This window comes from Octodon degus, unplaced genomic scaffold (assembly GCF_000260255.1).
Source record: "Octodon degus isolate 3935 unplaced genomic scaffold, OctDeg1.0 scaffold00092, whole genome shotgun sequence".
Classification (NCBI taxonomy): domain Eukaryota; kingdom Metazoa; phylum Chordata; class Mammalia; order Rodentia; family Octodontidae; genus Octodon; species Octodon degus.
The window spans coordinates 370,474-395,066 of NW_004524668.1; the positions used below are offsets into that span (position 1 = coordinate 370,474).

Consider the following 24,593-nt stretch of genomic DNA (forward strand, 5'->3'; position numbering starts at 1 on the left):
GGGCAAGGACCAGGACCCCCAGACACTCTTCAACTACCCACGCCTGGCTGTTTTGGTAGGATGGGCTTCCAAGGGGGTGGATGCTACTGATGGGGATTCCGGGATACTGGGGTGTGCGGGTGTCAGTCAGTTAGGAGCCTTGGGGACTGAGGTGACAGAGGTGGCTACTCACAGCCACAAGGCCAGACTTGACAGGTCTGTCACTCTTGGTTATGACTGCAGTGCTGTGGGGTTCTCGGCAGGCCTCTGCCTGTATTCCTGCCCTCCAGTCTACTGGGATGGAGGGTTCTGTATGCTGAACAGTTGGACCTTGTCATGAGTCTGCTTTGGATGTCTGGGGCTCCCGGTGCCCTTGGGGAAAGGTCCAGCAGGTCCTCCAGGACACCATCATCTGGACTGCAAGGTGTACCTCGATGTTACAGAGATGGCTTCTGGGTGCAGACTCTGGGGGTTCAAATCTTTTTGCCACTAGTCTCTGTATCTTCGTTCATGTTTAACATGGGGATAAGAGTGTCAGCTACCTCAAAGGGGAATTAAGGGACGTAACTGCACAGAACAAGGCTTATTTCCTATCACAGAGGGGCCCCCATAATTGCTGGTCACTATGAGTCCTCCGCAGTCTGATCCTCACCATATCTAACTCCAGCCACACTGGCCTTTCCATTCACATCCCCTCTCCTGTCAGTTTCCTGTGAGTGTTTTCTGGGATGCAGTGAGTGGTGCTCGGAGAGCTCCCTATGTCTGCAGACACCGCCCAACATGATCACATACATGTGATGGTAACACCTGGAAAGCAGCATGCATTCTGAAGGAAACTGAGCGGAAGAGAGAAAAATGGGGTGCCCTGCTCTGCAGAATGAGGTTGGAACCGGCCTCCACTTCTCTGCTCTGTATTTTTATTTCCCTCTCTTCCTGGGGTCCAGGGCTGGAGTGGGGGATGCTGGCTTTGGGGCCCTTGCTGAGTAGCAGCTGGGGAACAGCTGATGAGGTGACAGGCCAGGGCACCTGCTCTGCTTGGGAGTGTGCAGAGGCAGCATGGATAGCCACCAGTTGCCAGGCTGGCCAGCTCTGTCCTGACCCTGGCTCCTGGGCAGGGTCTGCCTGGCTATCTTGGGCTCAGAGTGGGGACCCAGGTGAGCCGTGGGCCCAAAAGCTGGCTCTGAGTTACCAGCTGTAAACATTTGGGATGTGAGCACACAGACATCTGCAAGAGAATCCATGCACTGGAGCTAGAAATCTGTACCTTTCAAACTGCCTCCCACTGGTTATTTCCATGTAGGGTTAGCCCCGAGCTAAGTAATTGTAGTAAATAGGAAATTATAGACTAGTGACTCTTTGAAGATACACTCCAGTGAGCAGATGTGAAGATAAAACCAAGGCTTTTGTACGCCTTGAGCAAAGCACAGGACAGCACAGGCTGGTGAGCGGCAGGTAAGATGTGGAGGGGCTGAGGAAGCAGCGGGGACCCAGGCTTGAGTCTCAGCTTTGCCAGTTAAGATCGGGGTGACTCTGGGCAAGTTATGTCTGTGTTTGGAAGACCCACTTTGCTTATCTGTAAAATGGGAATAATCATTCTTGGGATGGTTGTGAGGGTAAAAGGAGAGAGCACTGAAAGTCGTGGCTTGGTGCCTGGTCCTGCTGCTCTTTTTTCCCTTGAGAAGAGCATCAGAGGCCGCCTGGGAGGGACTTCAGGCTGGCCAGCCTCCTCGAGACGCTTAGAGCCAGTGACTGGTGTTTGCATCCTGGTCTTGCTGCTCTTGCTGCTGTGTAACTCCGGGCTTTCCTGAGCCTTGCTTTCATCATCTGCGAGGTAGAACTTTATGGCCAAGGGCACAGAGCACCAGCCCAGAGGAGGCTGCAGTGCCCAAAGCCCTCCCTGTTCTGATAGCCCCTTCCATGTGCAGTCGGGACTGCCTACCTCCCTCACCCACAGCTACTGGACCCAGGTCTAACCTGCTCCCTGACTGCACACTGGAATTTCCAGGGAGCTTTAAAACACTATTCCTGGGTCCCCCCCTAGAGGTTCTGGTGTAACTTAGCAGGACTGCAGCCTGGAGACAGGATCTGACAGTTCCCCTGGTGATTTTTAACATGCTGACAAGGGTGAGAACCACCATAACATTCTTCAAAGCCCCAAACTTGCCCGAGGCCCAGCCTTTACCCAGGGTCAGAGCGGCTCCAGGGTCCTCACCGGGGAGCTCATATGTGGGAGTGAAGCCGAGTCCTCTCCTGTTCAATCAAGTGCTTTCTGTGAAGCTCCTGGCTGCTTAAATAATTCATGGCCATTTCTCCTCTTGAAGCCTCAACTATAGTGTGCCCTGAGGGCAGGAATCAGCCACTGGTGAACTTCAAGTTTACTCTGCAAGGAACAGCAGACAGGGCTGAGGCTCTCCTCTGGCAGGGGGCACTGGCCTCGCTCGAAGCTCAGCCCAAGGCACGCAGGGGCTGAGCTGAGACTGGAGTCCCATACTCCTTCAGGACCGAGGTCTCACGCTGGGGACCTGGGTGGGGAAAGCTCTTGAGGTCACAGGCATGTCCAGTACTCTGGCGTGCCTGGACTGCACGAGCAGGGAGGAATCATCTTTATATTAAAATATAGTTAAGGTACCAAAGTAACAAAACTTTATTTTTATTTTTTAATGTATTTAGTACAGGGTCTACAGGGTCTCACTACATAGGTAGGACTCATAGAGATCCTCCTGTTTTCAGCCTCCCAAGTGCTGGGATTACAAGCACATGCCACCATGCCCAGTCTCAATCACCATCTCAGCGCACCCCGGGGGCAGGGCTGGTATGACTTGGGGTGCTAGGGATCAAACCCGGGCCCCTGCGCTCTGCCTAAGCAGGCGCTTTAGTCTGCTGAGCTATCTGGCTGGCCCTACAAAACTTTATTTTAAAATTGTTATAACATCTAAAAAAGGGGAGGCAAGTGGCCTGTGGGATGCAGGTTGGACATGCCCAGAAAAGTCTACAACTTTGGATGTCCATTTCAATGTGTTTCTTTAAGCACTCTAGGGCCCAAGAGATAGTTCAGTGGCATAAGTGCCTGCTTGGTAAGCACAAGTTCCTGGTACAAAAAAAAAGGGGAGGGGCTGGGGAGATGGCTCAGTAGGATAAGCGCTTCCCTGGCAAGTGCAAGGGTCTGAGTTCAAGCCCCGGCTCCACAAAAAAAAAAAAAAAGGGGGGTGGTTTCCCTCTTCCTGGGCAGTTTTATATAATAGAGAGGTACCAAAGAGGTCTTCCATCCATCTGTCTGTGCTTATCTATCCACCCACACATCTGCCAGCTCATATACTTATCCATCCATCTAGCCATCAAACTTCACATCCATCCACCCAATATGCCCATCCTTTCCCTGGTCTCATGTACCCACTCACTCATCTACGCTTGTATATCCATCCTCCCTTTCACCCTTCCCATTCACATATCTTTCCTCCCATTCACCCACCCATTCAGCCTTCATTTGTTCATACAATAGTTGTTGTGTACCTACTGTGTGCTGGACAGTGTTCAGGAGTGAAGCATACAGGGTGAACTAGCAGACAAGATCCTTGAACCTAGGCGACTCACATTGCACAGTCCTAGATACTGTTATAGTGGAAGAAGAGAATACTGGAGTATGTGACAAAGGGGCCAGGAGGGGTAATTGCAGTAGTGTTTGAGTTGAGAGCTGACTGATGGGAGGAACTCAGCTATCTGAATGACACTGCGGGCAGAGGGGACAGCAAATGCAAAGGCCCTAATGTGAGAATAAGCTTGGTACATTTAAGGAAGTAAAGAGAAAAGAGCGAAGAGGTGGAGTCATGGTGATCAGCAGGGGCCCAGCCAGGGAGGGCTTGGGGAGTAAAGGACAGGGATCTAGTGTACCCCTGGGCACTAAGTGAAATGATGAGGAGAGGTTGTGCCTTTCTGGCTCTGCTGGCTGCGGTGTAGAGTGACAATGGAGAGGGTTGGGCAGAAGGGAAGAAGCTCAGTTTAGAGGACTGAGGTGGTAGTTTAGCTCGAGGTTGTGCCAAAACAGATCCAATTTGCTTAATTAACTTTATGGGGAAACTGAGGCTCAAAGGCCGCCCTGGGCCCTTTTATTACCTGGGCTCCGAGTAGCTGAAAGAGCTGGGGAATTCCCTAACCCTCTTCTTCGCGGCCTGGGCTCACTGACTCCCACTTCTGCTCTATTCTGGAGGGACTCTTTCAGCCCACCACCCTTGTGCATCCCACTCTGTGGACAGACCAGCAGTGGTGCCAGCCCTGTCAGTCCTGTGCTGTGTGGCCTTGAACCAATGCCTTGTCCTCTCTGTCCACATAGAGAGAAGGAGCAGCAGCTTGGCCGTGCTAATTGTATTGCCTCTATGGTAGCAGGAAGACAGACGAGGGGCTCACTTCACAGCCTGCTCCTAGCCACAGCCTGCTGGTGCATTAAGCGAAGCTCAGTTTCTGTGCAGGGAGTGGGTGGATTTTGGAATCCTAGTTTCTAAGTCAGATTGACTGTCACTTTCTTCCATGACTGTGACCCCGGACAAATGACTTAACCTCCTCTGTGTAGGTTTTCTGAGGACACTGACACAGGAGGAGCCAGTGGAAAGTGCTGGTTGGGAAGGTGTGCCTCGCCATTTCCCCAGCCCACCCTGGGGGCCCAGCTGGTCTCTGTGACTCCCACCCTCACTGCCCCCAAGCATTCTGGGGCCATGGCTAATGACCAGCCACCCACGAGGAACCAAGTGAGTGTCTTACCTCCAAGGCTTCGTAGTACATATTTTTAGCCTCCATATCTGTCTTGGCAGACATCAACCAGGATTTGATCAAATATTCATAAAAACTATCGCCAAGTCCTCCAACAGAGACATGGTCTGTGCAGGGGAAGAAGACAAGCGTGTCAACTCTATCTGCACCAATTGTGGAGGAACCCAGTGGGCACATCTTAGATGCAGGCGTTGATGGCCGGGACTTGGGGGTTGTGGGAGCTGACATCTAACCTGCTACCCCTGAACCCCAGTGGGGCTAAGTGGACACAGCCTGCAGTGCACAGGACACTTCTGGCCTTGAGGTAAGTGCCCTGGGGCCAGGCGTCATCTTGCCTTAGCAGCTGCAGAAGATAGGGTCGCTGTTTATTAACTGTAAATGGGTTGTGTTTCTTTAAAAAGACAATCTGGTGGCAAGGAGTTCAGAGGATTTTATTGCCCAGTGACAAATGTGGTAAATAATGCTGGGTCTTCGTGAAAGCCAGGGGGAGGAGGAGGAGCCTTAACTCAGGTCAGACCCAGAGTACTATGGGGATCCGAGAAAGGGAGTTTAAGTTGAGCAAATTGGGATCAATAAATTCAAAGGAGTGGGGTGGGGGAGGGGGGAATGGGGCTCAAAGACCCTCCTTCTGCTCTGGTGGCCAGTGGACCAGTGGCAAGTGCCAGAGTCATCCACAGAGCACAGCCTTTTGGCCTGGGGCTCCTATGGAGGGGGACAGCTGCTGAGGACCACACAGAAGGACACGTGCTGCTCCTGTGCGTGCTGCTCCTGTGCTCCACGACTAGCACTGGAGGCATAGGGGAACTGAAAGAGACTTGGGAAGAACTCATTTCCATTCAGGGGGCGGAGTGGAGGGCTGAGGAGTGGAAGGCCAGCAGAATGTCTGTAACTCCTCTGGAGAAGGATAGAGGAAGAAAAAGAATGGGAAAGTGGAAAGTGGGGGAGTGTGTGGAGACTATGCCCTCAGTTCCCTTTCTCTTGGGTGTCCATCATGGAACAATAAGCAACACACCACAGAAGTTGTTTTAATTTCATCTTCCCATCATCCTGTGAGGAATGCACCATTGGGCTCATTTCCCAGGTGGGAAAACTGAGGCAGACCTTAGCTTGTGCTAGGCTACCAGGCATAGTCATCCAGAGAGTAAAAACAAAGACGCAATAAAACAAGACAACTGCCCAGAGAAAGGGACCAAACACAGAGGGGAAAGACAGGGAGAACTAGGGATAGGGTTGAGAGGAGGCTGCCATATGGGAAATTAGCCCTGCAGCCGACAGTGCCTATCCACGATCAAGTCTCACCCCAGAAAGAGCTCTGGAACAGGAGAGTGTGCAAAAATTGGAGCAGACAGAAGGCATGAGCTCCAGGAGGACTGGGGAGGAGCCAATGGGGTGGGACCTGGCCATGAAGAACGGAGAGACCCGGATGGTGCCTGGCTCCCATGGCCACAGCTGGAGGGTGCTGCTGAGCAGGCACAGGGCAGCAGGATCAGGCGTGCCCATGGAGCGGGTCTGTGCAGAGGCAGGCAGGCTGCATGTGGGACTGGGCCAATCTCCTAAAGCCCCAGATAGCTCCCCACTCCCCTGGGAGGGGGCGGCCAGAGCAGGACAGCTGAAGACACCGTCATCTCCTGACTCATCCCCTGCTGCCTCCTCTCTTTTCTCTGCTACTTCAAACATCCCGCTTGCAGCCTTCACCATGGAATGTCTCTCCTCTGTTCCTTGGCTCGTGCTGCTTCTGGGCCCCGGGTGCCCTGCCCTGCCTGATCCTACCCTGTCTGGCTGGTACTCAGGCTTTCCTAGACTGAGAAGGTCTAGATGTGGCTGAGGACCCTGTCATGGCCCCTTCTCTGGGACATCCAGGTAAATTAAGTGAAGCAAGTGTAATCTAGCCCTTGTCCCTCACATGGAGAGGCCCTGTGAGTGCTCAATGAACAGAGGGTAGGGAGGACTAGGCAGCACTTCACTGTCAAGCTGGTTTGTGCTTCCTCATGTGTGACAGTGTGACATGGTGCAGGGCTCTTTCTGGCAGGAGAGAGGAGACCAATCACTAAGGCTTGAGGATGCCCTCCTGTGATTGTGTGTCACCTAACAGGGGGACTTGACCCAAATGTATACCTCTCACAAGGGGCTCCCTGCTTAATGGCTGGGTGGTGCCCTGGGAGAAGCACCGTGGTGCGAAGTAGAAGGGGTGCCTCTGCATGAGGATGGGGCCAGCCCCTGACCACTCTGGGGCTCAGTCTTCCGGTCTGTGAAATGTGAGAAGGGAGCACACATTGGTGTCCTCGAGCCAAAAGCAGCCTGCTGGTGCCTGACTGGGCAAGTGCTCTTCCCACACTTGGCCACAGGAAGCAGGGCCGTAGCCTAAGGAACTGGTAGGCATGAGGCCAGGGAGGCTGCCAGGCTGGGCCTGTGGGCAGCTCATGGCCCCAAGCCACCAGGGAAAGCTGGATCGGGATTGAGGACAGAGGAGGAGTGACTCAGGGGCCACATTCCCTTCTGTGGCAGCTCTCCAGACTCCAAGGGCTCAGTCTCAGGGCGGACTCATCTGTGTCGGCTACCACTGGGAGCTCAGTGGCTTTACCCTGGGTGTAAAGTCTTAGCAGCAGCAGGATTCTGAGCTTCTGCTACACTGACACCTAGCTTCAAGGTGGAGTGGGAAGCAGGCAAGAGCAGAGGCTGGGAAGTAGGTGCTGTTGCCCTTGTTCTTCCTCCGCCTCTGTGCTGCAATTTCTGGCTGCAAACAGGTTCAGCAGCCCCTGCCCACCTGGAACAGGCTCTTTCTGAGGATTCAAGGGGAGACGGTGCAATGTCCTCAGCCTCTGCAAGGGGGGGGATGTGATCATCTATTGAAAAGATACACAGGAGAGGATCCAAGAAAACCTCGGGAAAACCTGAGATGACCCCACGCACCACAGCCAGCAGAGCAGGGAGGCAGAAACCTGGATCAGCAGGGTTTTATGACCTTCCCTCTGCTCTTTAGCAGGCTGCAGACTCATATTTTATTAATATAAAACAATTTCCCATATGTGACCGACTTAGCCCAGACCTGCGGCTCCTGGAGCAGTCTGAAAAGCAGATTATGCTTCTCAGCTGGGAGTGGGGCATCCTGAGGTAACTGTGGAGCTGGGAAGCCACACCCTTCTCATCTCTTTTTATGGGTTTTGCTGCATTGTCCTGGGGCAGCTCACCTCCTTACCCAGTCAGGTCTTACAATTAAAAGCTGTTAACAGTTGCTGAACCGTTCCTTCCCAGAGCCATAATCTGTAACTCAAACCTTCATGTTTTCCCCTATACTTTTGGATTTGGCAATCTGCTTTGGCTGAGACTATTTTGCATTTCTTTTTTTTTTTCTTTTTTTTTTTTTTTTTGGCGGTACCAGGGATCGAACTCAGGACCTTGCACTTGCCAGGCAGGTGCTTACACCACTGATCTATATCCCCGGCTTAATATTGTGCATTTCTAATAAGTGTTGTTATTGTTGTTTTTTCCAGGAGGCCACCTGAGGTGAAGCTATCACTGGGGGAATTTCTTAAGTGGAATTTCCTGGGCTCCTTAGACCAGCAAATGCCAGGGCCCAGGTAGGAAGCAAAGGTGTCTGCAGTATCTCCGTGGAGTCCCCCCTCAAGCTGGCCCTCCAGGTCCTGCTCAAATTGTTCCTATTGGGACAAGCCAGATGGGCTTTTGAGTAGATGAAGCTGGCTTCCTGCAGCCTCTGGCCTTTGTTCCCGCATCCCTTTCAGGCACACAGAACCTAACACACCCACTTTTCTCATTTCACAGGACAGGATGCTAAGGTTCAGAGAGGTCATGGGAATTCTCCCAAGCCACGTAATGTTTTCCCTGATTCCAAGAGATACGGAGCCAGGGGGTCTTGGGCAGGACTTGGGAAGGGATCTGCCACCACCACTTTCTGCTGACCATGACCACATGGCCAAGGCTTTGGTCAAGAGGGCAAAGCTAGGGCTGTGGCCTGCTTCTGCCAGAGCTTCTCTGTAGAGTGTGCTTTACGTGGGCCCCGGAGATTGCCAGCACTGCCCCTGCAGCCCTCACTGCGTCATGGGTGGGGCGCATGGTCAACAGCTATGCAATTCAAAGTCCAGCCTCCAGACAGACACATGTGAGAGTTCAGGGACTGATTCTTAAAGGTTTAAGGGATAGTGGTCAATTAATGATTTTTACATCATTATTGTTAGGCTCTGCTTAAAATTGTTTTTAAAAATTAGAGTTTGAAGTGAGGGGACAGACCAAAGGGGTTGGGAGAGGAGGCAGAGCCTTTTTCAGTGAGGACAGTGGTACCACATTCCTGCAGGCTGGGGCACAAAGACGGAGACCACAGTGGGCACCAATGGGATGGCAGCTGGAGAACGGGGTGGGGTGGGTTTAAGGAAGGACTTTGTTACATCCACCCCAGCGGGGGCAGTAACAGCGGAAGGTCCCTCCCTGTGCTGGGGAGGCAGGTGCTAGCCCTGGGCTGGGGCTCAGGAAGCTTGACAGGAGCCTGAGGAGGGAGCATGTGGCATCTCTACTCACGCTGCACCCAGTTCCCGCTCACAGGGCTGAGGAAGTTGGGGTAGAGGCCGAAGGGCTTATCGATCTTCCTGAGGACTTTGCGGATGTTTCTGACCTGTGGAGAGACACAGGACACCTTCACCTTCCCGAAGACGCCAACTGATCCCCGCCCTCTGGGGACAGGAGACAGCTGGCTTAGATTCACATATGACACAGTTCTCACAGGCAGGAAGAAAAGCCATGCAAGGAACTGCAGGCCCCAGCCTGCAGGGCGTCAGCTGGCCTCACCCCGGGGCACACACACAGAGCCCGGCCACCATACCACTGACTGTTTTGTCTGGTGCCAGCACCACCTCAGACCCACCGCAGATTTTGCTCTTTTGAGGGCAGACCTTTCTTGGGGGTTGAAGAAGTGACAACAGTTCATTTGTAAGCATTTTGTAAAATTGCCATTTATTTGTTTATTTATTTATGGAGGGGCTGGCTCAGCCCACCCTGAAAGTGGGGCTGGTGTGGCATGTGGTGCCAGGGATGGAACTGCAGTTCCCTGCACCTGCCTAAGCGTGCCTAAGCAGGCACTTTAGACTGCTGTGCTATCCTGACCAAAATTGCCTTTTAAATAGGCCGGAAATGGTCAAATGTAGCAATCTCACAACTGCGCATATATCCAAAGGAAACGAAATCAATATGTCAAAGAAAACAGCTACACTCCCACGTTCACTGCAACACCATCCACCGAGCCAGGACACAGAACCAATCCGAGTGCTGAGTGTGTGGATGGGCAAAGGAAAAGGTAGGGTGTGCACAACGGAATACCAGTTAGCCTCAGAAGAGGAAATGTTGCTTAGTCTTTCGTGTTTGGAGACAGCCTCACTGTAATTCAGCCTGGCCTTGAACTCTATGTAGCCTAGGCTAGCCTGGAACTCTTGGTGAGCCTCCTGCCTCAGCCTTCCCAGTGCTGGGATTACAGCACACCCCAGCAATGTTGCAACTTTTGAATAGCATGGATGAACCAGGAGAATGGTTGGTTGAACAAAAGACAGACACCATGTGACCTCACTTGAGGGCGGAATCCAATGAAACTGAACTCATGGAAGTAGAGTCGGAGGATGGCTACCAAGGATGGGGGTGGGGTAGGAGGACTAGGCGCTGACTAGGACCAAGGGATACAAATTTTAGTTCGGAGGACTGAGATCCAGGGATCTGTCCTGTGGTAACTCTGGTTAGTAACAATGTATTACATTCTTACAAATTGCTGAGAATAGATTTTAATTGCTCTCATCATACCAAAAATGTATGTTAGATAATTAAACAAATTTTGGTCACAAGTTGACCCTTCTATATGGTTCAACCTAGTTACATATTAACTTATCAGACACCTCAGGAGAGATTGCAATGGACAAGCCTGGACTCCTGAATACCCCAATATCCCTACTCCCTAACTGGCATCTCAGGTTTTTATTTATTTATTACTATTATTATTATTATTTTTGCATTTTAGGGAAGGGTGTACAGGGTATTCAGGGTCTCACTACTAGATTGGACTCAGTGATCCACCTGTTTACAGCCTCCCAAGAGCTGGACTTCCAGGCACACGCCACCATGGGCATCTCAGGTTTTTAATGATGAAGAGAAGAACTGTTAGCATTTCTCAGCTCCTTCAACCTGGACCTGTGGATAAACATGTTTTCTCCCAACATGGAGTGGCTGCTGGGTCTGCTCTGGACGGTGACCACACGGTAACATGCTGCAGAGGCTGCCCCAGCTGGAGCAAGTGGATGCTGATGCACAGCCTTTGGGACTGTGAAGGTGGGAGGGGGAGCTGAGGGCTTTCTCCATGGGCTCTGCTCTGGCAGGGCACTGAGTCCCCCCGGGGTAGGAGCTTGGGGAAGGAAAGCCTCAGGGCCACACCGCTAGCGGATTAACCTAAAGGTGTGGAGCAAGAGGAGAAACCTTTCAGCGGCAGAGCTTTCTTTCTAGGAGACGGCAGTTGGCTTTGCTGCATTGGACTTCCTTCTCGTTTATGTTAACAGAGTCCATTCTGGGGACAGGAATGTGCTTGTTCCTAAGTTATTCTGTGCTGTCCTGGTGGTGAGCAGTGAAGCAGGCTAAATTAGCTCCCCTGGAGGGTGCGGGTGCTTCTAGAATTTGGGCCAATTTGTTGACTGCCAATAATCGCCTCTGTGGGAGGTGTGATGGGGGATGAAAATAGCCCGCGTATGCAAATGTAGAGACAGACAGAGACAGAAGGATGGACTCCAGAGGAAAAGCCTGCAGCCTGCTCTTCCTGTCTGATGTGAGAAGAGACAGAACGCTGTAGGCTTGAATCCAAGCTTAATGGCTCCCCAGCTGGATGGCCCTGGCCACATTGCTTGGCCCGAGTCTCAGTTTCTTTCTCTGTAGAATGGGGACAGTAGGAAGAACACCTCCTTGGTTGCTGGGATAGAGGGGCTAGAGCCACTACAGTGTACCCAGCATGCAGCAGCTGCTCAGGCAGTGGTGACTGTTGTTCCAGCTACCCAGGGCCAGCATGTGGTCCCTGTCCTGGTCACTCTGGAATTCTCAGGGCATCTTGGAGGAGTCCTGCTCTAGGGCAGGGGAGCAGAAAGGTGGTGGTAAGGGGCTTAGGGGTGGGCAAAGGACCCGAAAACAAGAGCAGCAGGCAGTAAGATTATACTTAGACCCTGGGCTTCCCAAGGGGAGCAGAGTCCTCTCAATGGGAGGAAAACATCTCTGCCCAAAGGGCTGATGCCAGAGTGGGCACTTGGAGGGTGGCAGTGAGTGCCACATCAGAGGCGGGGATCAAGAAGTTCTTGATCTGGAGGACAATCTGGTGGATTCCTATGCTAAATAAACAGTGGTCCCCAAGCCGGCGGAAGAAACCCTGGGATGTGTATGAGGACACAGGCTCCCAGGCCTGGGGTGAGGTAGGCGGATCTGCTTCCCCACTGTGCTGAGTGAGACAGAGGCCAGCTAGCAACACCAGATAGGGAGCCATAGAGAACAGGGGTGAATCCATCCCCCTGCCCCCAGCCTCCTTACTGGCCTAGGAGGCTGGCATTCCTGAAGAGAGAGAAGGCTTTCCCACTGGGGAGACCCAAAGGCTCTCCTTGGGGGCATCTGTCTCCCTGGGGTACTCCAGGAGGGAGCACTGCTGTGGATCCTGAGCATCATCCAAAGGCAGCGTGCATACTGCTTCCTTTGGGCTTGGGGACAGACCTACAGACACCTCGGGGGGCCTGCTCTGGGATGCTTCAGTGAGGAACCACCTCTTTGGAGGGCCTCCCGGAAGGGCCAAGTACCAGCTGCTGTCACTGGATGTTGGCCCAAGCCTACCTCCAAGAACCCATGCCGCCTTAGATATGGGGATGAGTGAGAAGGGACAGAGGCAGGCATCTGCTGTGCAGAGGGATCACTTTGCCAGTATGCTACTGATGCCAGCCAGCCAGGCATCTGGGAGGAAAAGGCAGGCGCATCTCCCGTGGAAAAGCTAAATGTCCCTGGAAAGGGGATGCATGCATGGTGGCCAATTTCTGCCAACACCAGGCGGTGCCTAGATTTCGGTTGTACCTTCTCCAGATTTCACAGTTCACAGATTTACCACTGAGCTGATGTGCGATACTGCAAACCTCCTCTCACCCTCCAGGGTCCTGGCGATGCCTGTGCTCCCTTCCCTGCTGCCTGCTGTTGTGGCACAGTCAGCTTCTCAACAGATAACCATCCTGGTCCCCCAGCCTCTCCCCTGCTAACTGTGGGGAAGGACCACACACTCAGCGCCTTTAAAGACCTTATGACAGCAGATGTTCCTCCTGCTGTCTGGGGAGAAGGTGGGGAGCTGTCCTGGGAGGGAGCTGGGGGAGGGCACACTTACCTTTTCTGCGAAGATGGGGTTGCCAGAGAGCTCAGTGAGGTGTAAGAATTCCAAGTGCAGGGATCCGAACTCTGCCAGGATGCTGCTGCTGCCTGCCGTGGCCCAGCCCCAGCTCCCACTGAAAAGAAAGCAGCAGCCCAGGTCACATCCACCCCTCCCGACCGGGCAGGAGGCTCCTTTGCTGGGAGCAAATGCAGCTGCTGGGCGGTGGGGAATGGGTCATGTGCCACACACTGTGCTGGGAACTTTCGCCACGTGTTCTCCAGAAATCCTCTCCGGCCCCACTTTGCTGATGAGGACACTGAGGCTGGGGAGATGATGCGACCTGCTGAAGGTCATTTGAACTCAGGCCTGACTCACATATGCTTTGTTTCTATCAACAAGCTGCTCCTGAAAGACTTAGGCGTTCAAAATCTAGCAGGATAAATTTACAGGAGACACTGCTAATGTAGTCGGGGTTACCAGAGTGTCCATCCATAGAACACTCTGCTGCCATCCTCTGGCTGAGACCACAGATCTGGTGGGAGAGAAACAGTTCATGGAGCCCCAACTGGCCCTTTCCCTGTTCCCCATCTGCCAGGGCTTTCCAAGGACACACAATTCCTGGCCTGGGATTTCCTGGACCTGCATGTGGCAGGAAGGCAACTGTGCTGTGACCACAGCCCTGCAGCTCCTGGACCAAAGGAAAGCGGGGGCTCAGAGAGAACACAGTTGGCGCTGGGAGGGCAGGTTTCCTGCCTGGGATGTGGTGCTTCTCACAGCCCTCGTGGTGAGGTTCCCATAGTCACCTTGGGCTGAGGCTACCACAAAGCTGGGACCTTGGCTGGATGTGATAGTGACCCCTTCAGATGAGGAAACCAGGCCCAGGGCAGTGATGCCACCTGTCTGAGCTCACCTAGCCAGGGCAGCAGCTGGGGCCCCAGGCGGGCCTCTGAGGCCAGGGCTCATGCTGACCACCACAGGGCACTGCTGGTACCACGTGATCTTGTACCAGATACTCCTTTTCTGGAGCATTTGCTTTCCAGAGGTGAGAGTTGACTGTCTGTCAACTGGTTCCCCCAGATAAGCCACTTTATCCCACATACCTCAATTTTCCTATCTGTGCAACAAGGAGAGGGTAATAGCTTCTAGCCAGTCCCCAGGTCTGAGGCTTTGTAGGTTTAAGAGGAGGGTACAGAGTGGGGGTGGCCTTGGGCAAGCTGCTTCTCTGCTCTATGACTCAGTTTCCTCATATATATCACAACTATCTTTCCTGTCAGACATTTAGGACAACCAGGGGGACAGGGACTCTGAAGGAAGGTTGAGGAGGACAGAGGTGGAGACAGGCAGGTGGAGTGACCTTCCTCCACTGTGGCACTTCAGAGTCCTCAGATGGGGGCTTTGGGATGACCCTCTGCTCCCTGTGGAGGATCCAAAGGAACTTAACTAGGTGGGGTGTGGGGAGGTTCCTGCCTGCTGCCTGAGGGCACCATTTTTTTCTGGGCTGGGGCTGTCCTCTCCAAGCTCACCAGCCTCGTGGCTCACAGAAGCAGATCAGACAGACTCGGGGGTTGAGAGGAGTGAGGGATTTCAACAAATGTAGAGACAGAAGTCCCCTTTACCCTGTCTCTGTGTCTGGGGTACTTCATTAACTTGGGGGAGAGGAGCACATATGTCCCAGACAATAAGAAACAGACGGGCTCCTGCTCACGGAGTACCTTCAGCATGTGGAAAGCGGTCTGTGTCATTACTCCATTTAATGACCCAGGTAAAGCACCATTCATCCCCGTGTGTAATGGAGAAAGCCGAGTTCAGGGAGGCAGTGGAGTGCCAGAGAGGAGAGCTGGAGCACCTCTGGCCTCACAGTCGAGCTCAAGAGTCTCTAACCTAAAACAGCCCCAGCTCTCCCAGTGGGAAAGAGGGAGCTGCCCCCTCCCCCATCCTGTCACCCTCTTCCCTGGGCCAGGGGGAACTTCTCCCTCCAGCTTACAGTGCAAAGGGTGCCTGGGCACTCAGAGGGCCTCCGGAGGCACTGATCCTTACAGCCTCCAGGGGACATTCAAAGTAAAAGAGTGAAAAGCTACCAGGCACCCTATCGGCTTCTGTCCTCATTCCCTGCACCCCCTGGGCCTCTCCTCTCACGCCCTCATCGGCTCAGCAGCCCAGCCCACGGCCTGTGGTGGAGCAGGGCAGGTGGGCGGGTGGTGGCTGGGTGCCTTGCCTCCCTCACCTAGCTTTACCCAGCACCCTCCAGGTACCAGGTGGGTACCTCTGGTGAAGGGTGGCTCATGTCCCTAAAGCTCAAGTTTCCTCATCTCTCCAATTCAGTACCCATGCCTCATAGTTATTGTGAAGTATAAATTATGCATGAAATTATTGTTATTTTTATCACTGTGTAATTATGCACATGTAAATTATTTGTTGTTTGTTACTGTTGTTAATATATTCCTAATATGGGCCAGGCGGCTTTGGTATCTTATTTTACTGCATATCCATGGAGGTAGATACCATGATCTTTATTGCAGGTGAGGCTACCTAAGCTCAGAAAGGTGGAGACACTTTTCTAAGGTCACATGGTAAGTCAGTAGGGCTAAGTCCAAGCCAAATCTTAGGATCCGTGCCCCAAATCCATGTGCTCTGACTTTTGAAGTTTTTTTTTTCCTCTTATATTTTAGGGAAGGGTTTATAGGGTGTTCAGGGTCTTACTACTAGATCGGACTCGTAGTGATCTGTTTGTTTACAGCCTCCCAAGAGCTGGGACAACAGGCAAGCGCCACCAAGCCCAGTCTCAACTGGCGTCTCAGTGGGCACCGGGGACGGGGCCAGCACGGCAGGCCCAGGGATCGAACCCCGGCCCCTGCACCTGCTTGCAGGTGCTTTATTCCGCCGAGCCATTTGGCCAGCCGTGTGTTCTGAGCAGCACCCCAGAGACAGGCTTCAGCGCTCCCCTGAGCAGCTCTGCGGGTCAATGCCCCCTCTGGCAGGAGGCTCCACCTCCTTTCCCTCCACTCTCAGCCTGTCAAGGGCAGGTGAACCTGCAGCCTGGCTCCTTCCTTCCCTCCCGGGCAGGAGGCTGCCCCCTGATGCCTTCTCTGTGTGGGGGGTGCAGGTGGGGGTATCATTAACTCTGGAGTCACACAGAGCTAGATTCTAATTCTAACTCCACCTGGCTGCTGTGTGGCCTCAGGTCAGTTACCACACTTCTCTGAGCCCCGGTTTCTTCAGTGGCAAAATGGAGTCCCTGTGCTTGCTGTGAGGTTAAAAAGGAAGAACCCACATCGGGTGCTCCTGATGTGAGCGCAGCACAGGGTGCACACGGCATGGCTGCTGGGGCTATGGATGAACACATCTGGGTGTGGCAGGGGTGAGCTGCGTACACGTGCCTTTGTGTGTGACGTGGGTGCCTGCGCACGAATGTAAGCATGCGTGTGACAGATGCAAGCAAGTGGACCTAGTCCCTGCCATCCATCTGCATGGATGGCAGAGCGCTTGGGTGTCTCTGAGTCCTGTGGGAGAGCCAGGGAGACTGATTCAGGTGCGGGGGCCTTGGATATTCCAGGGGCTCCTGCAGGTCCCAGGTCCCACGGCTGCCAGGCAGCACTGGGCAGGGTAGCAGGTGGGTCTAGTGCCCACCAGCAGGTGCCCTCCAAGGAGCAAACTCAGTCACACAAGTTTGTACCATTCTTGTTGCCTTCCCATTTTTAGCAACAGAAGATAAAAGCAAGATGTTGCCAGGAAATATGCATTTGTGTACGTAGCTATACAGCACGGCAGACACAAACAGCCTAAAAATACCCGACTCCCTCATCAGGCACGCCAGGACCGTGTGGGAGGAGGCTTGCTCTGAGGAGCACAGCCAGGGCTGCCCAGGGAGGTCTTGTCCCAGGCCAGGGGGAGGCTGCAGGAGCACAGCACTGAGTCCCGCAGCTGGCCACGACTCTCAGGATCAGTGAGTGCAGAAATGGAGTCAAGAGTTGTGACCACAGTGAGATGGCCGGGACCCAAGAACTGAAGCCCGCTTTTTGCAGGACACAGCAGGACTGGGGAGCTGGTGGGGCCACAGGGCAGAGAGGGAGCTACGGTTGTGCCAGCCGGGGCCCAGCCCCTCTCCAGTGCTGGCTGCAGCTGCTGTGGGGTGAGCACCCTACAATAAGGGCTCACTTTAGGATGTGGAACAGGGCCGGTACAATGGAACCGCTGCAGGCTTTGTGTAGTTTGGCTGTGTCAGAGGGCCTCAAAGATGGCCACCGATGACTCCTGGTGGCTGGGAACGTAGTGGCACACAGCTCAGGGATAGGGCCGAGGGCTCCTTGAGAGCAGGATTCCCAGGAACAGTCCTGAGACCCCCTAGCAGCTCTGGGCACCTGCCTGTGGGGGAGGGAACGATGTGCGCTGGGCTCCTGCTGCCTTGGTGGGGAGGTGTGGGGGCAGCTGTGGGATGGCCACGCAGGAGCAACTGTCCCCATGCCTGGGATGGCCACAGTGTCACACAGCCACAGTGGGGAAAGAGAGAGCGCCCTACCTTTTGAAGTTTACAACACCCTTTGGGATTCCCGTGGGGGTGTTGAAGGCCGGCAGCAGCTTCTCTCCAAGCTTGATGGCCTTTATTCGGAACACCTGCAAAGCAAGGGTCAGCAGGCTTTGAGTCCAGGCTGGGAGCTGTGGTTGGGCTGCCCCTGGCAGGGTGACCCCACCCAGGCTGTAGACCCCAAGTGGGAAGTGCGGGGCTCTGCAGTCACCCTCTGGGGACACACTTCTTCCCTCTGAGCTTCAGTTTCTTTGTTTATAAAATGAAGATAGTGTTGCCCCCTTCAGAAGGCTGTAAACTAAATATTCCCTATAAATCATTCACCGCTGTGGTTTCTGGGACCAGGCTCCATTGTCTCTTTTTCCCAGCCACCATGAGGTCTCCTCCACCACTTGTACCTGCCATGATGTTCTGCACTGCCACAGGCCCAAAGCAAAGGGGCCACCCAACCTCTGAAACTGTGAGTCAAGATAAGCCTTTCCTCCTTGTAAGTTGATTATCTTGGGTAATTTGCTATAGCAATGGAAAGCTAACACTGAGGGCATGGGAGATACAAGGTATTTGGACAGTGTAGATAGAATACTGGATAAGGAGCCGAGGCCGCCCTCAATCCAGGTTCCAGAAACCACGACCTCCTGGGCAAGTTTGCCCAGTCAAAGTGGGATAAGGGTCTTTTGCTGTGATGCTGGGGTGTTGCTTGTGGTTCTCATTTCACAGGAAGGACTGGAGAGGTGAACGGCTTGCCCTAAACCCTTACAGGATACCACTCTCAGAAGGGGTGCCAGGCCTCAGGGGCCCTGCCCGGGGCATAGTCCTCTCAAACCGTCGCTCTGAAATGCCAGTCTGATTCCAAAGGACGTCTGGCCTTCTGACTCAGCACTTTCCAGCCTAGCAATTTATTCTAAGGAAATAAATAATCATTAATGTTGTAAAGCTTTAACTTTATAGCCATTGCAATATCGTGTAGAAGAAAGGGGGGTGAAATGGAAATGCTCTATCAAACAATAGGGAAGTAGTTAAATTATGGCTTTCATGCCATGGAACACCATGCAGCCACTAAAATGATGTTGTAGAAGAATATTTAATGGCAAAGAAAAAATTTATAATATATGAAGAGAAAAATATTTCACAATCATGTAATTCAACTTCTAAAAATTATTTACATGTAGATATATCAAAAGGAAGGAAATGCACCAAAATGCAAAATATCAGTCATGTTCTTCTGGGGCGGAGAATTGATGGTTGATGTTTATTTTCTTCTTCTAACTTATTTCTTTTCTTCTTCTTTTTTCTGAGATAGGGTCTCACTGTGCAGTTCAGGCTGGCTTTGAGCTCACTTTGTCGCCCAGGCTGGTCTCAAACTCGCAACGATCCTCCTGCCTCAGCCTCCTGAATGCTGGGATTATAGCTTAGCCCTTTTCTCTATGCAGTTTACATATTTATTTATAGCTGGTGCCCTGCTGGCTTCAGCGCTCCTTGGCCCAAGCGAGCCTCCTGCCTCAGCCTTCAGAGCAGACTGAGTACAGGAACACACCACTTGCAACTGCTTTCATAGTAAAAACCCTGACACAGTGGCCATCTGTAACCTTATACATCCATAGAATAAGAAACTGCAGACTGGAAATACTTTTTTTTTTTTTTAAATGCTGCATTTGTATTGAACCTGTATAGACTTCCTTTCTCATCATTTTCTAAACAATACAGAACAGGGCATTTACTTCGTGTTATGGATTATAAGTGACCTAGGGATGATTTCAGGTACATGGAGGACGTTTGCAGATTCTGTGCAAGCACCCTGCCATTTTGCATCATGGCTTGGATATCGTAGAGTTGATTTCCAGAGAGGCCCTCAGACTCAGTATCCCGGGATACAGAGAGAGGATTGTACAGGTTATTTCTTTTCAAGAGAGGAGCTGCAAGTCCCTAAGCAACAGTGTTCATGGGGAAACAGCCTGTCTTCTTACTTCTGAGCTCTGGGGTGCTCTGGGGCAATCCAGTTTGCTGACAAACAAAGCTTTCTTGAGCCCTCCTCCACCAACTAACCCTGCTGAGGCAGCTGTTTAGCGGATGCAGTGGGGACCAATTTCTGAATCCTCTCAACTGGGCTGTGGGTTTGGGGCCTCTGAGGGCGGGTGGTTCTCCTATGTTGACGGGGAGAGCTGCGCTGGGGCTTGCAGCCATGGGAGGGAGAAAGGGATAGTGTCTGGGGTCAGTCAACTGGGGTGTGTGTGTGGGGGGCACACCAGAAATGACAGGCCTGCTGCCTGGTGAACTGCAGTGCTCAGCCCAGGTAGGGTTGTGTGGATAGGCACAGAGCCTGCCTTCCAGGCACAGGCTGTCTGGGTCTCTCTTAGAGCCCATTCCCCAGTCACATGTGCCCCTGTCTACAGCCACCTGCCGAGTGTATATCCGGGTCCCTCCTAGAGAGTCAAGTGCTCAGAACCACAGCTGCCCTTAAAGAAGGCAGGGGAGGACAGTGGGTCATCTGAGGAGCTACCAGCTTCTTCCTGAATCTGTGACCCCAAGCCAACCCTGTAGCCCCAAGCAGCATCCCCTCTCCTCAAATGCAAGCCATCCTCTTGGCCACAGCAGCAGGGAGCCTGGGTGAAGTCTATCAAGCTCACGCCTGTCGGTCTCTGCAACTTCTGTCACACTCCGGTCCTGGGGTTATCAAATAAGATTCAGGCTCTGGGTGGCTCCAAGCTGAGGGCTTCCATCTACAATTTTCTTGGACAAATTGGTACAAGCAGTAATCTCTGCTGAGGAGATTGTACCGGATGGAGAGTGACCTGAAGCAACTAGAGAGATAAAGCTTGCGCATGCTGCCGCAAAAAATCCTTCCTCCCTCCACCACTGCTGCAACAGCTGAAGGGAGGTGGAAATGGCTTTCTGGACAGCAGTGGTGGAGGGAGGAAGGATTTTTTGCGGCTCCAGGCAGTGGGAGGCAGGCATAGTTATTTGTCTTAGGGTAGATTGAGCCGAGGGGGAGCAGGACGGGAAAGGCTGGGGTGCCAGCTTCAGAGTGGCAGCTGTGCTAGGCAGAGCCACCGTCTGGGTCACAGGTGGCAGATTGTGACTGATGACCTGTGTTTCAGGGACTCTGCCAGCCTTGCCAGTGGAGCTCACGATATGGGATGAATAAGCCTCCCTTCCTTCCATGTTGTTCAGAGGTCTCTAGCAGCAAAGAATATGAGTTCTGGAGGCAGTAGCACTGGCCAAGCTGACCTCACGTCCCATTTCACAAGAGCCTGCTGGTCACCCAGGCTGGGGAAGGGGTGTGGCTGCAAGTGGCGAGTGTGGGTGGACCCAGGTCCAGGCCTTCTGCCTTCCCTCCTGCTGGAAGCCAACAGAGCTCACCAGAATGAGGCCTTGAGCTCGCAGCCTGGGGCTAGCAGTGGCTGGCCCATTGCCTGCAGCCCCCTTGGGACTGACAGTGAGTGTCTGGCCCAGGAGGGGAGAGCAAAGGTGACTGTGGAGAAAGACAAAGCCAGGGCCCCACCGGTAGAATGGTGAAGGACAGTGGCTTTCGCTTTGCCAGTCCTTAGAAGCAACACCTGTAGAAACCAGCTGAGGCTTGCCAGGTGCTACATGTGTGGGGGTCTGACCAGATGTAGTTGTTTTCTTTTTTCTTTTTCTTTTTTTTAGATGTAGTTGTTTTCCTTAGAAAAGTCACTAACAGCTTAAGGAACCAATCAGACTCCTCTGGATGGAGGAACTGAGGTGCAGAGAGGAGGAGGGGTCTTCAGCTGCCCTTCCCCCAAGGCAGGCCTGGCCACCTCAAAGCCTTGTTTTGGCATTGGTGAGAGGAGGGGGCAGAACTGGATATCTCTGAAGCTCTTGCCAGCCCAGACAGTCCTGGGGCTCCAAGGGCCACTCACCTCCTCTCCTGTTAGGTAGTAGGCTGAGAGGAGCCCTCCAATGTAGCGGATGTTCACCTCAAATAAGGACGCTTCTCCACTCTGCAGGACAGGAAGGAGGAGAAGGGAACAGTAGGACACTTGTAAGTGAGAAGCCCGCAGGACTCCAAGAGCTGCCAGGCCCTTGAAGGAGGCCACCAGCCACCCTCCTCCTGCCCCTGCCCTACAACCTTGCTCTTGGGGTGCCCCAGTGAACCAGGTCATACTCAGTTTTCCTAGCAAAAGTTGAGAAGGTTTAGCACAGGCCCAGGGCCACTACACATTTACAACATTCCAAATAAACCACAGGCTTTGGCTTCCTTCCCTAGCCTTTGCCTGAGGCCATCATAGCAAAACTATGCCTGGCTGCGCCCCAAGGAGCTCTAGGACACCCCCCCCCCCATCTGGTAGGGAGGGGCTGGCTGGAGCTTAGCCTGGGGGGAGGCAAATCCTCCTCTAGTTAGGCCACCTCCCCAACCTGGCTGAGCAAGAGAACTGGAAGGCCTTTCCTGGGGTGGTGGACAGCACAGGGTCAGGCTGAGGGGAGGTGCAGGCAGGCGTGGCTGGACTGGCCTGCCGTTTCCCAGACCTCCGCTCTGGCCCTGCAGGGCACATGCACACCTGGCCTTCATCATTTCAGTTCTTTCTGAAACTGGGACCACAAACCAGGGGTGTAGGGGCATCAGGACAAGGGCAAGGCTCAGGTTAAAAATCCCACCTGGGCCACTTCAGTGGCTAGGGGACTTGAGGCAAGATATTTTACCTTTCCCTGCCCGAAGTCTCTTCATCTGTAGAGCAGGCTGACACCTACTCCCACAGCACACAGGCTGCAGGTAAGACACCTGCCCAGAGCGGGGTGTGGCCTCCACCTGAGGGGGCTCTCCTCGATCACCATTTGTATTACTGATAGAAGCAACCATTCCTTAATAATCTATGACTTTTCCATCAGCAAGGCACAGGGAAAGCTGATCACCTGCCTGCCTCCCCATGCTGCACGAGGTCATCCCCATTTCTCAGCAAAGACAGTCACAGCTCAAAAAGGCGACCCTCCCTTGCTTTCTTCCAGGGACTCTCTCTCAGCTCACTGAGTGTCCCCAGGTTCCTTGGCCCTCCCTGCTGTCCACACTCCACACAGAGGAGCCAAGGAGTGCATGGAGGGACAAGGTGCCATGGACGACAGAGGAGGGCACCAGAGGATTCTCAACTCCCCGGGGCTCACACAAACCCTTGGGAATCACAGGTAGCCTCAGGATAATCCTGGGAATTATGATGATGAGGATGCCCAGACATTTTAGTGTCATTAAATGTTTCTACAACCTTCTGTTGTGTTTAATCTGTACAACAAGCCAATTTGCCTGGGCACTGCTGCTGCTGCGGTCCTTGTCATTCCCACGGGACAGTGTGGATCCTGAGTACCAGGGAGGCCGAGTGCTGTTTCCCAGCCCCACCCTAGGGCGTTCCTCTGTGTAGTGTCCTCTCCGCCCAGCTCTGTGCTGGCAAGTTGGCCCTTCAGAGGCGAAGGCCTCCCTCCTTCAGGGCTACAGGAGCTGTCCTCAGCACCCTGTGCTTTAGGACCTGCCACTGGTGGAATAAGTGACGCAGAACCCTGCAACACATCTGGCTGTGAACCTCCTCCCCTCCTACCATCTCCACTTCTCACTCCCCAAATCCACAAATGTGGCCTCTCCTGGCAGTGAGCTGAGGCTGCCAGCACAAATCACTACATTGGTCTGCGCCAAGAGATCAATGGGACAGAGCTGCCCTACAGGGCTTTTGGGCCATTCAGACACATAGCTGTCCACCCTGTGAGGCCCTGGCCTTGCGTGTGACCCCTGTAAGGATGGAAACCAGGAGGATCTCAGCTGGCTGGGGGCCTCTGCCAAGTCGCCGCTCCATACCCATCTCAAGAGAGCAGCACTGGGAGCTCGAGGCCGGAGCAACTCTAGACTGGGCCATGGTTTCCCTCCTTGTGCTGCTGCTGCTGCTTTGCATAGAGTCAGCCCTGGCTGGGAGTAGTGGGCCTGGGATGAGCTGCAGCGAATCTCATGGGGAAGGAAGGGATGATGGTGGCTGTCTTACTTCCCAGGGAGGATGCCTGTCTCGGGGGATGAACCACCTCAAGGCTGTTCTTAAGGGGGGACAGCATGCAGGAACTGCAGTCCTGGATCTGGGAGTGCTCTGCAGTGCAGCCATGGGCAGGGTGATGCCTCTGGGTCACAGATCTCAGGGCAAAGTTGGTCACCGACACCACAGGGGCTCTGACTCACCACATTCAGATGGAAGCTCTCTTCCACCCAGGCCTTGGCTTCCTGGAACTCCTCTTTCAGCTCCATAAGATAGAGGGTGTCAAGGGAATCAATGATCGTCGCCCCACTGAGGCCACCTGTAGGCACAGGAATTAATCAAAGGTGTAACTCAGAGTCATTCAAATCCCATCAGCCTCACTAGACAATCACAGTTCCCCAAGGCCCCCAAAATGCCTGGGCAGATCCCAAGGTACCATCCAGTGCCACCAGCAAGGTGAGGAGGACTCAGTGTCCTCCCCACAGGTCGAAAGGCAGGAATGAGCCAGTCCCGAGGCCCTGGTCTACTCCTCTATGGGCAGGAGCTGCTTGGGGCCTGCTGGGCACCCACTGTCCTCTGTGTAGCAGACTACAGTTCCAACCTATCCACCAGTCCCCCAACTTGTCCATTCCATTCCCTACTTTAATGAGGGAGAAAATAAAGGTGTTTGTAAGCTCCTTCCTAGGAAGGTGTTTGCTGCGGCCCTGTGTACTGCAGTGGGGAGGACCCCAACACCTACAGTGAAGACTTAGTTGTATAAATTGTGGCTCAGACATAAAGCAGGATGCCCTGAAGCCACCCACACAGGGAAGCAGAGCAGTGTTTATTTACTTGGGGAGATAGTCCAGGGATCCATTAAGAAAGAAAAAGTGGCACATTATAATTTCTTTGTCGTGTGACCGGCACTGAGCCTGGAGAGTTGATGTCTAGTGGTTGTTGGGCGAGGGGGTGGTGGTGGTGGGGAAACGCTGAGAATACAGGTACTTTTTTATTTCTTCAGCTCTGG

The 24,593-nt window shown here is 53.3% G+C and overlaps 1 protein-coding gene across 1 annotated transcript in view; it reads right to left on the bottom strand.

Moving 5' to 3' along the window:
- Window positions 1–24,593, bottom strand: part of Man1c1 (mannosidase alpha class 1C member 1) — a 169,998-nt gene that overhangs the window by 5,950 nt on the left and 139,455 nt on the right. Inside the window, exons 3-8 of the mRNA XM_004637589.3 lie at window positions 23,791–23,906; window positions 21,506–21,586; window positions 17,622–17,716; window positions 13,121–13,238; window positions 9,271–9,364; window positions 4,732–4,847 (exon numbers count right to left, since the gene is read on the bottom strand). Coding sequence (XP_004637646.1) covers window positions 4,732–4,847; window positions 9,271–9,364; window positions 13,121–13,238; window positions 17,622–17,716; window positions 21,506–21,586; window positions 23,791–23,906 — 620 coding nt within the window. The remainder of the gene's footprint in view (window positions 1–4,731; window positions 4,848–9,270; window positions 9,365–13,120; window positions 13,239–17,621; window positions 17,717–21,505; window positions 21,587–23,790; window positions 23,907–24,593) is intronic.